The 13,257-nt window shown below is 46.1% G+C and overlaps 1 protein-coding gene across 1 annotated transcript in view; it reads right to left on the reverse strand.

The window, feature by feature from the left end:
• Positions 1-257: 257 nt before the first annotated feature.
• Positions 258-13,257, reverse strand: part of LOC147639624 (uncharacterized) — a 119,150-nt gene continuing 106,150 nt past the window's right edge. Inside the window, exons 7-9 of the mRNA XM_086782022.1 lie at positions 1,953-2,872; positions 1,477-1,579; positions 258-1,349 (exon numbers count right to left, since the gene is read on the reverse strand). Coding sequence (XP_086638148.1) covers positions 2,357-2,872 — 516 coding nt within the window. The 3' untranslated portion in view covers positions 258-1,349; positions 1,477-1,579; positions 1,953-2,356. The remainder of the gene's footprint in view (positions 1,350-1,476; positions 1,580-1,952; positions 2,873-13,257) is intronic.

Below are 13,257 nucleotides of genomic sequence, written 5' to 3' on the forward strand. Positions count from 1 at the left end.
ATGGACCCATGTACTACATGGATCCGTGTATACAAAGAAGAAAGTCAAAGATTATCAGATGTCATCCTCCTGAATGTACAGTGCATCTGAGAGAAAAAAAAAAAAGATTTGTTGATGTCTGTGGAAAGCCAAAATGACCTATCCAACCAAAAAAGTACAGTTAGTATACAATATGTAATGGAAGATGTCTAAAGCATCTCCAGGATATTGCAACAAAATAATATTATATTTGATGACTTCTAAACTAGCAAGAGAGAGAAAGAAAGAAAGATATATTAAGCATCTACTAGAGACCCAATGGGCCTATGAGACCAAAGTGATATAATAATGTCCATGGCATACCTGATCATGGTACGGAAAATTCAATAGAAACAAAACGAAAGCTATCTCACTAGGGTGATACAAAACTGTCCATGGAATACCATTAACACCCGCAGAAGGCCAAATGGCCTATTTAGCCAGAAATGTAATGGGTATACATCTGTAATAGAAGACATAAAGCATCCCCTAAATCCTATTGCAACAAAGAAATAGTATAATTAATGACTTCTAAACCAGAAATCTACCAGAGGGTTCTGGGCATACGCTCTTTTGCCAAGGCTACAAGCCCATTCCGTGTCAAAGGAATAGGGTTACAAAGCTGGCGAAGGACCTAAGCTTTTGAGGGACCTTGGTGTTACAGAACATATCAACAGTCCCAACTGCCTTGACTGCCTGGTTGCTGTCTCCTCTGAAGTCTTTGGATCGCCTCTGGATTATAAACATGACTCCATGCATCATGGGTCAGCGGGATACTGCAAGCCTCGGAGACGTCTGCAGACAAGCCCCCTCTGGGTGGACCTCGATCCAAGCTCTGACTGAGACGTTCTATAGACTCCCTCAATGCTGGAAAAAGAGGAGCGATTAGTTGATGTCTTTCCGTGTGCGACTGTTTTCTTTTTTCAAGAGTCCCTCCCTATGCCTGTGAACCTCATGCACATAGTGGACCACACATATCTGGTCCTCCTACTCCGTGATTCTCCGTATAAGACTGAATCCCTCCCCGAACAAAGAATGATACATCCGACATGAACTTAACCTGAAATGGAGGTGCAAAGCTGAAATGCACAATGTTGTTACAGTGACGAGGAAATGACAAAACAAAAAATGCACAATTTCAGATCCTGAAACGGAAGTTCAAGGTTACAACAGGATAGAACTGCCAAAAACTTTTCATGTGTCTTTCTTTAAGTTGAATCACAATCAAATGCAGAGTGTACACCAGTAACAAACCTTTGTCATTTAACTTCATATAAGTAGTTGCCAAGTCCAAGTAGACACACGAGAGTAACCATGAGGACATGCAAAACCTGACAGTAACAACCAAGCTTAGAAATTGTCCTTTAAATATTGTAGCCAAGCGAAGTAATTTAAACACAAGTTTCCTAGACATTCATAGCTCACACAACATAAGCGAAACTGAGTATTTGTGTATACCTTCGAATGCTCAAATTTTTTCAGCAAGCTGACCCAAGTTTTCTTGGCATGATCACCAGTCGTGATGGGGAAGTAAATCTCAGCTAACATTTTCAACTACACCCTATTCAGATATTGCCACATCAGCGCAATCAGAAACTTAAATTTTTAAACCAACAAAATGAAGCCACATCAGAAACCTTTAAATGCAGTTTTAACATAAAGCTGCCACATCAGCACCAACAGAAAATCACAATTTTGAACCTTGACTCCTGTCCACTCCCAGTGACCATGAAAGAGTAGGAAATGAACATGTGCCACCTTTCCTGATCAAAAAATTCCACGAAAAGTGGCTTTCAGCTGGTCACCTAATTACATGGAACCTGTTCCATGTGTCCATTCTAAACTCTTTCATGGTCATGGGGGTCAAGGGAAACAATATCTTAGCTGTGCAATTAGGAAGCCCTTCTTCACAGGAATTGACTGCAGAATCTTACACATCCGCAAAGTCAGAATGCATTTGAATGTCGTTGACATGGCAGAGCTGCAGCGCATCACGAGTCGCATCAACCTGATCTTGCTGAGCCGTGGCAGATTCCGATACTTCCCATTTTCCAAGGGAGAATTGACTCCCAGATTCCATTCTCTAATTGTTTCCAAATTCATGAACATACATCCTGGGATGGCCAGTTCTGAGAGTGACTGTAAAGGACAAGTCCCAGTCCTCCTGGAAAATTTCAGGAGAGATTGGCCATTTCCTTACATCTAGATTTTACTAGAAGATATTGTGCTTTGAGGCCCCAGATATGGATTTCAAACTCACAACTACTAGGGACAAGACTCGGCTTAAACCCCTTTCATTTTTCAGGCAAAGCTATCCATGTTCAGTCTCGTGTCACATTCAGCCACCACAACTAAGCTTCCTGATCCAACTTCTCCACCACGGGGGTGGAGGAGGTGCTAAAACATGAGAAGATGCTTTTGAGTCACATGAGAATTTATTGCAATGAGCCTGAATTCTATTTTTTTCTATAATGTTTGTATATTGCGGTGAGGTCATCGAATTGGACAAAACTTTCCCAGATGCATCTTTATCAACATCTATTTTGAAACATGCACATTCTACCATTGGCATGCCCTGCTGACTGCTTTCATCATGCAACCTCATACCAGAGCTACTGCCATTGATCTCCAGATTAAACTGTGCTATTTGGCTACCATCTACAATGCTCTGAAGTATGCAGGGGTCGTAGCCAATGCCATCTCTTCTTAATCTCATCTGTAGTTGTTCCAATCGCAGAATAACCGCATCAAGAGTTGGCCTTTGAAGAGGATCCCGTACCAGCATAAAATGAAGAAACTCCATAATTGGTTTGAAATGATTCACTTTTGCTGCCTTCTCATCGGTAATAAGCTCCTGCAAGAAAGAGGGTTTGACAGAAATTACATAAAAGAAGATACAGATTACATTACTTTGTGTCCAAAGGTGAAGGCCTAATAGAGGGGTTTAACCTTATGAAGCAATCAGCCACATCGAAGTCACTCGGCCACTTGCAAACCCTCTAGATTCCCTACTAACCCACCCATTCTTAGGAGAATCCTAAAAGATGCTTACATTCAGAGATGCAATATTAAATCACAGCTTAAAATAGAAAATCAAAAAACAAACATGCATTCAAATCAAGAGGTGGTTTGAATCAGCTGTCTGATGACACATCAAGCTGAACCGTGGTACCTGATTTCAACTCTTGTGAGTTGATTGTCATTTTGTTGGTTGCAACCCACTTGCAAAAAGCTGACCATGTGTCATCTTGGGCTGGAGACTGGTATGGAGCAGGCTGAAAAAGCACCATAGTAACACCCAAACTTTGAGTCCGCAATGCAGTGTCCCTTCTTCATTTGACTCTATCTAATGTGCTATCCTCCAATTATGACAAACACCCAGCCCAGGCAGAAAGATCATGGATGGGATACCGAGCTCGCCATGAGAGGGCTCATGGTACCCAAGATCTACTAGCACCTCGCACACGTGGAGTCATCAGGAATCAGCGGGCACAAACCAAAGAGCCAGATCACCTCGCCCTCCAAGATCCAACCCATCTGCCCACTAGCTCCAAGTCCGGGATTTATTCATGTGCCAAAAAGAAGCACCACCCCTGCTGATGGACATTGTATATTGTTTTGGAGGAGGATAACACATGCTCATTTCACTTGCCTCTGTTAAAGTTTAGGGGCTTTTCACAAAGCTTAACATAATTCAACTTAATCACAAAGTAAAGCACTAAGCTGAAAATGTAATAGAACCAATGTTCTTACTAAAACAAGTACTAAACTTGATTAGCCATGCTAATGAGACCAAGCATAATGGAAGCTTGCCTCAAACATAGTTGGCTAGACTTAATAAGCTACTTAAACACCAAGGTTAACATAAGATTGAGAACCCTAAAACAACACACTCAATGAGTAATGCAAGAGCTAGATCTTCCACAAAGCATAAGATGCTACCAGCCCAATAGCTATCTAATACTTGAAGTTTCTTATATAGTGAGAAGGTAAGGTAGATGAGACCTCCACAAGCTCCACCACATGCTCTCTTATCACCTCATCCATACAAAGTAACCTTGGGTTATGTTCATTTTTTTTTCTGAAAAGGAGACTTCTATTAAGTATGAAAAAATTTACAAAATGGAGATTTCACACCAACCAAGGTGGAGATCTCAACCAATTAGGAGCCCTATGCTACCAATAGGGTTCCGAATGAGAGGATGTGAAAAAGATACCAATGCCCCACTCTCTCATAAATTGGCCGCGCTTCCTCTCCACAGCCTGCGAAGATCCCTGGATTCTGGCCCATGTAGCCATAATGGTGTGAATAATATCACTCCAAATCCTGCAAAGACACTGAGAAACAAGAACGGGAGTACCCTCAATGGCCTCAGTGCATCTAGCCTTCCAGATATTCCAAGCTGAGATGCTAGCAATAATCTCCCAAGAGCTGTCTAACCTCTTTGCCGGAGGGACAAAGTGTGAAAGTGGCAAATCCTGAAGACAACACTGCCGAGCAACTCCTTGCCTAACCATAATGGCCAAGCTCCTGTCAGTACCCTCGAACCTCAACTGAGGCCCAGATTGTGTCAACCAAATGATGGAACCAAAAGAAATGATAGTATCCCTCTTAATCCTACCAAAGAGGTGTGCAATCGCAGACCAAACCCTCTGTGCTTCCCTGCATTCCCATAAACAATGGTAAACTGACTCCAAAACTCTTGCACATCTAGGGCATGCAGGGCAAGCACCAGTAAACAGACCTCGAGTGATTGGTGGCCAGACCACCATGAAGAGAAACCCAGATAAAGGAGGAAATCTGTGGCTTCCTATAAGAATGCCACAATCTCCGCCAAAATACCCTCTGAATGTCAGTCGAAATGCCGTAAGATTCCCAATGGGGTCTAAGAGTAGGGACACTCTTATTGTGTCCCAAGATAAAATGTATGGCATTCCGCACCGTATAACTGAAAAAAGGCATGCTTTTCAAAGGGTTACAAGCATCCTTCCACTCCCACTCACCGGGGTCCCAATGCAAATGTCCAATAGGGCAGCCACCATACAACCAAAGGCTAACACTCTCTGTGATCATCCCTTGGGGGAGGGGGGGGGGGTTCAACAAAGACGTGCTTCCCTAACCAGCCAACAACTCAGACTGGACAAATCTAGGGGCCCTCAATAAGGTCCTCCACGTCACATCTCTCCAGCTGCCATCCATCCTGTACAGAAAAAAAGACCGGTACATCATCCTCCCTAGGCAAGGAGAGACCCAACCTGAAGAGGAACACCTGCCCCAGAAAAAACCCCAAACCAAGAATGATAACGGCCATCCAAGAAAGATCCAGTAATCCAGTGGTTGGGAATGGCCGCATCAATTTGTGCAATCCTCCGGCTAGAGTCTCTCAAATGTTGCGTGAAATCCAATCTTTGCACATCGGTGAGGCTCTGAAACCTCTTCCAAGCCAACAATGTGGGGCATAGGGTCTCCCAGCCAGCCCAAAGAATATGCATAACTGCCCCAAGAGGTCTACCATGCACATCTAAGATCAAATCATTCCACAGAATGGGCTGCCGGTTAGCTTTCTCCACTGAACGCGGGGGATGTGTACCAAAAAACTCCTTAGGCAGTCCCATGCCCATAGGAGGGACCTAACCACGGGGGATGAAGGGGAGCGGTGAACTGCATCCGAAAAAATAAAGCGTGAGCTAAGAGCCCAATCACCTCCGCAAATAGGGACACACTTCGTGATCTGCTGCATGAAAAAGTCCTTCCACGGCTCAGTGCCTGGAGAGAAGAAAGTCCCTAACAACAAGCTTACAAAGCAAAGCCTTACATTGCACCTCAGGGTCAATGATATTCAATCCCCCTTCCTGCTTAGGCCTAATAATGGTTTCCCAAGCAACTCTGGCCCTGGTGTGTGCATTTCCATCAAGCCCTAACCAAAGAAAGTTCCGAATAAGGCGACGAAGCTGGCCAATGCAGCCCTTATGAAAAATCCAGCATGAAGCGATAAACCAAGCCATGGCTAGCAAAACTTGGTTAACCACCAAAGCTCTAGAGGCCAAGTCGAGCTTCCTCCTACTCCAATGATGAAGTTTGCTTTTAATGCTTAAGAGCACTGGAGCAAACTGTTGTGCAGGGGAGATGTCAACGCCCACCTGACAACCAAGGTATCTGGCAGAGTATCCTCTCTCAATCCAAGTAAAACCAACATCTGTACCCCAATCTGCAAGAGGAGAATCACTGATCCAAAAACCAACTGACTTATGCCAATTGATAGTAGCTCCTGCTGCCAAACAAAAAGCCTCCAAGGCTGTCCGAAAAGCACATAAACAAGTATGTGAAGCCTCAAAGAACAATGCCGTATCATCTGCTAACTCAGAGTCCAAAAACTCTTCCTCCGTGCATAAAGGCAGCCTAAGACCCACAACACCAGGAAGAAACCTGCTCATAGCCTCAGCTACAATGAGGTACAGTAAAGGGGCGAGGGGACAGCCCTGAATGGGAAATCTGAAAACGCTCGCCGCGCCCCCACAAGCTAAAACAGTGCTATGAGCCTCCCTGTATAGGCAGCACACCCCTCTGATCCAGTTTTGGGAAAACCCCATGTGTGCCATAGTGCCCTCCAAAAAATCCCAATCCACTCTGTCATAGCTTTTTCAAAATCAAGCAAAAGAATGGCAAGAGGCTGCTGACTAGATTTTGCCCACTCGACAACTTCCCAGAAAGAAAAGATGTTATCAAATATACTCCTTCCTTGGAGGAACCCATTCTGTGTATCATGGATAGTCCTTTGGAGAATCGGCTGCAACCTTATACTCAAGGCTTTAGCTAAGATTTTATATGTAGATCCAAGGAGGGTGATGGGTCTTGTCCCCACTCTTAGGGATAAGGTGAATCAGCCCATCCGTGAGGTATGGCGGCATCATACCCGACAATAACATTTCCTGAAGGGCAATAGTGATAGCATCTCCAATATGATCCCAAAAAAGAATAAAGAAGGTGGGAAAAGGACCATCATCCCCTGGGCATGAACCATTGGAAAGAGCATGCAGTGCGTGAAGGAATTCATCCTTCGAGAAAGGGGCATCTAGGGAAGAACACATAGCATCTGTAATGAGCCTGGGCATGCACTCCCTAACTTTCTCCCGTGCCACATCTCTCTGAGGAGAGGGCACCTCTGCAATCAACAAAGACCGATAAATCTGAAGCAATACCCCTCACCTTATCAGGCTCAATCTGAACCTCACCCTGTGAATCCTGCAAGTATCTCACAGAATCCCTGCTATGGGAAGGCTCGTGTGCTGAGAAAATCTCTTTGTTGCATCTGCCACCCATCTGAGTCCAAAAAGCCTCATTCGCATGAAACGCGAACTCAGCCCTCCTGTCCATGGCCAACTGCAGCTGCTCTAACTTTGGTCAAGAGGTCTGTAATCCAAGACACATGTGGATGCTTTTCATGTTCCCTCTGAAGAGCAGCAATCCTACGCCTAATAGCTCTCTCCTTGTCCAGAGCCTCCTCCTTCTTGCACAAGGCAATGCTATGATAATAATGGCTGGTCCTCTCAAGAGCCAGCGCAATATTATGACGAGGATCAGGACTGTCACAAGATCTCCATATCTCTTTGATCTCAAGGGGTCTGTAATCCAAGACGCATGTGGATGCTTTTCATGTTCCCTCTGAAGAGCAGCAATCCTACGCCTAATAGCTCTCTCCTTGTCCAGAGCCTCCTTCTTCTTGCACAAGGCAGTGCTATGATAATAATGGCTGGTCCTCTCAAGAGCCAGCGCAATATTATGACGAGGATCAGGACTATCACAAGATCTCCATCTCTCTCTAATCTCAAGGGAGATGTCAGCATCTAGATAAAGAGAGTCAAGGATACGGACACGGGGTGAGGCCGAGCGAGCCCCAAGCTCCCTAAGGCACAAAACGACGGGGCAATGATCGGATTTGGTGGTGCCACGCATGATAGCAATGGTGCCTCCTCTGTCCAAGGACCAATCATCCATAACCTGTCCAGACATGCAAAGATGCTGTCATACCCGCTCCTGCAGTTATGCCAAGAGAAAGATAAGGAGTTTGGCCTTCTCTGGAAGTCATCCTCAGTCTAGCAATCCCTGCCAAAAAAGGAAAGCGTGAACCTCTCCCATGAGGTTCGCTCCAAAGGGTGTAAACCCCCTTCGCGTTCACCCTTCTTGTCAAAAGGTTACTCAACCATATTAAAATCTCCTCCCACTATCCAATGATCAACCTCGGAAATGACATTTGTAATGGTATCCCAAAAGGCCACCCTTTCACCTCTCACGTTAGGTGCATAGATATTCAAGATTCCCAATTTCTGGCCCTCATGCATGATCAAGATCCACTGCACTCTAGCAGGGATGATAACACCATGCCCAATAACATGAGGCATAACAGATGCTGCCACTGAAATGCAAACACCCCCTCTAGTCCCAACTGCCAAGGACCAGAAGGTGTGGCTAGAAAGCATCTTACCAGTTTTGCCACACTGAGATCTATCCAATTTGTGTTCCTGCAACAAAAGTACATCCATAGACCCTCCTGTAACAGCAGGGTGAAGCTGGTCCTTCAGAAGGCGCTTCCTACCACGGGTGGGAAGCCCTCCAAGGCCCTGAACATTCCATAAGACAATTCTCATGGAAGAGAAGAGGGTTTGACCCCCGATCTAAGAAGACGATGGGCAGCCTGAGGTCGCCTCTCATAATGCTGGAGGACGGGATACTCCACGGGGAAAAGTCCACTAACATGCCCTTGTCCAAGGCCCTGCATATGTACGAGAAACCTGTTCATCCTGCGGGGAATCAAGAGCAATGGCATCATGCTGAAAATCCTGCAATACATGATTCCCACTGCGCTGAACATCCTGCGTATCGCCCCCTCCAAGTAGAGAGGACTCAACAAAATCATCCTGATCTGAGATATCATCTCTCTGCAAAGATGCATCAGCTGACACATCCCTCTGACCAGAAACATCATCTATATGTACATGATCCGAGGAGGCCTTCCCATCAATCGCACCAGGGGGGTGGGTGTGAGAGACAGCTCGCGAGTCGACACACCTGGCGGACTGAAGGACGGGAAGGAACCAAGGGAGGTGGTGCCTAAGAAGCACGCTTGCGAGGCCTCCTGCAACCCCGAGCCCGAGGGCAATCTTGAGCAAAGTGACCCTGTTGGTGACAAACCCGGCACTGATCGGGTTTACCGGCAATCTCCATACGTTGCTTCAAAGGGCCACAAGGGCCCGGAAGTAAAACATAGTCCTCAAAGAGCTCAATGTCACGGGCAAGAACCATGATCCTGGGGATAGCATCCGCCGAGGCAGTGACCACCTGGGCAGAAGATGTCGGCAAGGCATGGGAGGGGGGGGGGGACTTGAAGAACCACCCCAAAGGCGGACCCGATGGCCTCTAACATAGGCTAATATACGCGAGCAAGACCTGGGAATTTGAGAGTAATCGGGCAACGGTTCCGGTCTTTCTCAACAGGGTCAAAATAGCCGAGGTAGGGAAGAAAGAATATCTTCCTCGGGCCCAATGGCAAAGGGGTGCCCTTCAAAACCTCTGAGGCTGTGTCCTCAGAATCAAAATCCACTTTGAAGAAACCTCTTCCAAGCAACCTGACATCTCGAAAGTGTGAGGTGAGGTCGGAGGGCAGAGCCACCAGGACCCAGTCCCGAGCCTGGGGAGACGGGAAGGGTGAGATCCAAAGATTCTGGCAATGAGGGTCGTTTTGGAGTCTTTCTCGATTTCGGCGTAGAGGACCACGAGCTCGGCTTCGGAAAAAACAATGGTTCGCCCGGCCGAGGGAGATTGATTAGCCATGATGCTAATCAAAGAAAAAGGCCGACTTGAACCCGGATGAGGAGCAATCCGAACCAAGGGGAAGAGGCAGGCAAGGAGGCAGAGGAAAGGAAGGGAGGGTGGAAAAGGGGCAAACACACACACACACACACACACACACACACACAAATATAAATAAATAAATTTAAAATTTTTAAAAACAAAAAAAACCACAAAAACAACCCACCAAAAAAAACAAAAAAACAGGCAAAAAAGGGCGGGGGAAGGGTAGCGCAGCAAAGGCTGTGCAGAAAGGAGGAGGCGGACGAAGGAGGGGAGGCGGAGAGAGGAGGGGAGGCGAGCAAGGAGAGCAGGAGGGGAAGAGGCGCAGACTGGAGACAGCAACGGGAGAAAGAGGGGTGGACAGAACCAGGGGCGAACATAAGCAAGGGCGAACGGGGGGGAGGGGGGGGGAGGGGGGGAAGATGGGGGGCGACACAGTCGATAGAGGGAGGTTCGCGGAGCTCGCAGGTCCTTTCCGCTACCGATCGTTCATTAGGGTTATGTTCATTGACTATGATGAGCTAGTAATAAAATATTGTTTCAAAAAGAAGAAAGATGAAGAGGAGAAAAATAAAGGAAAAGGCAAGGACAAAGAGGAGTTGTTTTTGCAGGCAACCAGCTGTAGGAGGCCGACAGCTGTCGAGTAGCATAAAATGCTATAAAATATATATACCTAGATGAGTTGTGAACAGCCCTTATTAAGGTCTAGGTCAAAAGATGAGACTTGATCCCTATAAAAGCATGTACTTGGGAGATTCTTATGACAATAAGAATGTCATTGGAGTTGTGCAACCTCTCTCTTGTGATGTATCACTTCAGAATGGACATACACGCTTCGACGTACCCAACGTCCCTAGCCCAAGGCACACCAACCAAGATCCTCCCTTCAGCTCCAAATCCAGGACATGCTCCACCACATTCCCATGTACCGTGATAGAAGGGGACCTCTCGGCCATACTCAGTAACCCCATGCTCAACATACTTGAGAGAGGTGTACCCTCTTCTGGAGGATGATGTGCCCCACATGCTTCGTATTCTCATGTACTCCATGCTGAGAGTCTCTTGTACTGGTGCTTATACCCTATGTACTTCCCCATGATGATCACTGTATCAGCCTCTATTTTCAGAGAGCCATGTTATTTGTACTTCTTTGTTTTTGTTTTCCATGATAAGGCATGACATGGATAGCATTCTATCACTTTGGTCTCATAGAACCGTAGGGTTTTTAGGAGACATTTAATATAACTTTCTTTCTTTCTTTCTATCTCTCCAAGCAGATCAAAGCGCTTCAGGTGCAGGCATACTCATTCTTCTCCTACTCTACGCATTTGACATTGTGCTCATATCAGATTCAGTCAAGGGGCTTTAGAGACGCCTGGATACTCTACAAGTTTTCTGTACACAACGAGATCTCATTGTTAACCTTGGTAAAACCAAGGTCATGGTTTTCAACACCTCCCGCCCCTACACATCCAGATTGAGCTTCACGTATAGGGGAGACCCAGTGGAGATTGTCCCGTCATATGTGTACCTCGGAGCTGCTTTTGATAGATTTGGTCCCCAGAAACGTGCTCCATACATCAAGGTTGGTGTGACGAGGGATTTAAAGAGAAACCTTTGTCCTGAGCTCCTGCAAATGGCCCTAGAAGCACTGTCGCTCAAGTAGGGCCAAAGCTGCATATCCTCGTGTCACTCTAGTGTGTGCTGTTGTGGTCATGGTAAAGGGGGGCCCACTAGAGCACAATTGGTAGCATGTGGAGAAGCCACATTTCATGACATTCTCTCGCATGATTCGCAGCAAACCATCGGTCCCACATGCAATCGTTCAGGAAAAGTTCGCTCCAGCACCGATGGTGGTGGGGATGCACTTTTTCAGACAGCCACCTACCTCCACCGCATCAGCACGATGAGTCCCCATAGATACCCAAGACTGCCCTGGAGTCCTCACGAAAGCTCGGATTTGAGGGTGACACTGGTGCATGGTATGCCGAACTTTCCACCTGGTTCTCACCAAGCATGCGCCAAATGCAACACCCCCCACCTCTTCAGTACAGCTTGGACTTCCCTTTTCTTCAGCTCTCCCATGAGAATGTCAACTGGACTATCCAGTTTGACCTCCTTAGCCTCCACACACATAGCACGTAGATTGCACCTTCAGAGCTCCCACCAAAGCTGCAGTTCTACAGAGATCATTTCCTTAGGCTCACAGAGGATGGCTTATCCAGGATCATGGACTTTTCGGACCATCGCTAACTAGGACTCATCCTGCTAGAGCTTTACAAACATAGAGATACTGTAAGGTCTCCACAAACCACGCCCAAGGATATTTGACCTAGAACCGAAAGCCTAACAAGGTTTCATAGACCCAATATCGTCGTACGCATCGCATGACCGAGATGGATTGTGGTTAGTGACTCACCACCCAAATGTAGGTTGAAGGTTCAATGCCTCGAACCACCCCAAGCCTAAGGTCTAATTGCCAAGAGCCTGCTTGGTACCCATGGCCCTAACCTAGCGTCCCATACCACTATGCCGAACCACCCGGTTAATAATAGTTGGGTTATTACTATATAAGTGACCTTGGGGTCACCTTTTAGACACAAGAGGTCAAGTAGTCACACGATGGCCTGGGGCTACCAAGGAAGCGAGCAGGATCTTGTGGCCATGGAGGTGCAAGGTCTTGCTTTATTTATTAGCTTTCTTGCTTTATTTATTAGCTTTCTTGCTTTATTTATAAGCTTTTAGCCATTAATAGCCCAAGGGTATTAATTATAAGCTCTTAGCCAATCTAGAACTCTTTTTGCTAATAAGCTTAAGCCCACATGTGAATCCTCCAGGTTCCCATGCAACTAAGCCCTTCATCCTAATCTTGGGTTACTCTTAACCCTAATCGTAGGTTAGCACACGCTCCTAGCCCTAATCCTAGGCCTGTCTGGATGTAACACACTTCCCCTCTGTTCAATTCATATCCTCGTGAATGCATAAGGAGAAACAAGAATATGTAAATGAATCCTCGGATCCGGGCATCTGGGCATCATTTTTACTGCCTCTTACCTAGGCCAATGTAAGACTCCTTTTGTAGATTGTGTTACAAAGATCCAATTTCTTGCTGTCAATCCAACTCTCGTCCAAGAGATGAATCTGAATAGGACATCTAGTCTTTGAAAGCCTTGAGGCTCATTTGGTCACTTTATTTGCAGTTGAGAGCTTGAGGCTCCTTTGTTTGCATAATGGCCAGTGGCAAGGATGATCTTTTTGGGGCTTTCAGTGAATTATCCTATGTAATCATTTATGATGAAGCATGTCTTGGTGGCCAAGAATTTGTGGAATATTGTGAATGGCAATGAGCCTAGGCCTGTCAGGCAAGCTACATCTTCCACTAGTGATGT

Source organism: Cibotium barometz, chromosome 3 (genome assembly GCF_041138505.1).
Source record: "Cibotium barometz isolate CiBa-2024 chromosome 3, ASM4113850v1, whole genome shotgun sequence".
Lineage (NCBI taxonomy): Eukaryota > Viridiplantae > Streptophyta > Polypodiopsida > Cyatheales > Cibotiaceae > Cibotium > Cibotium barometz.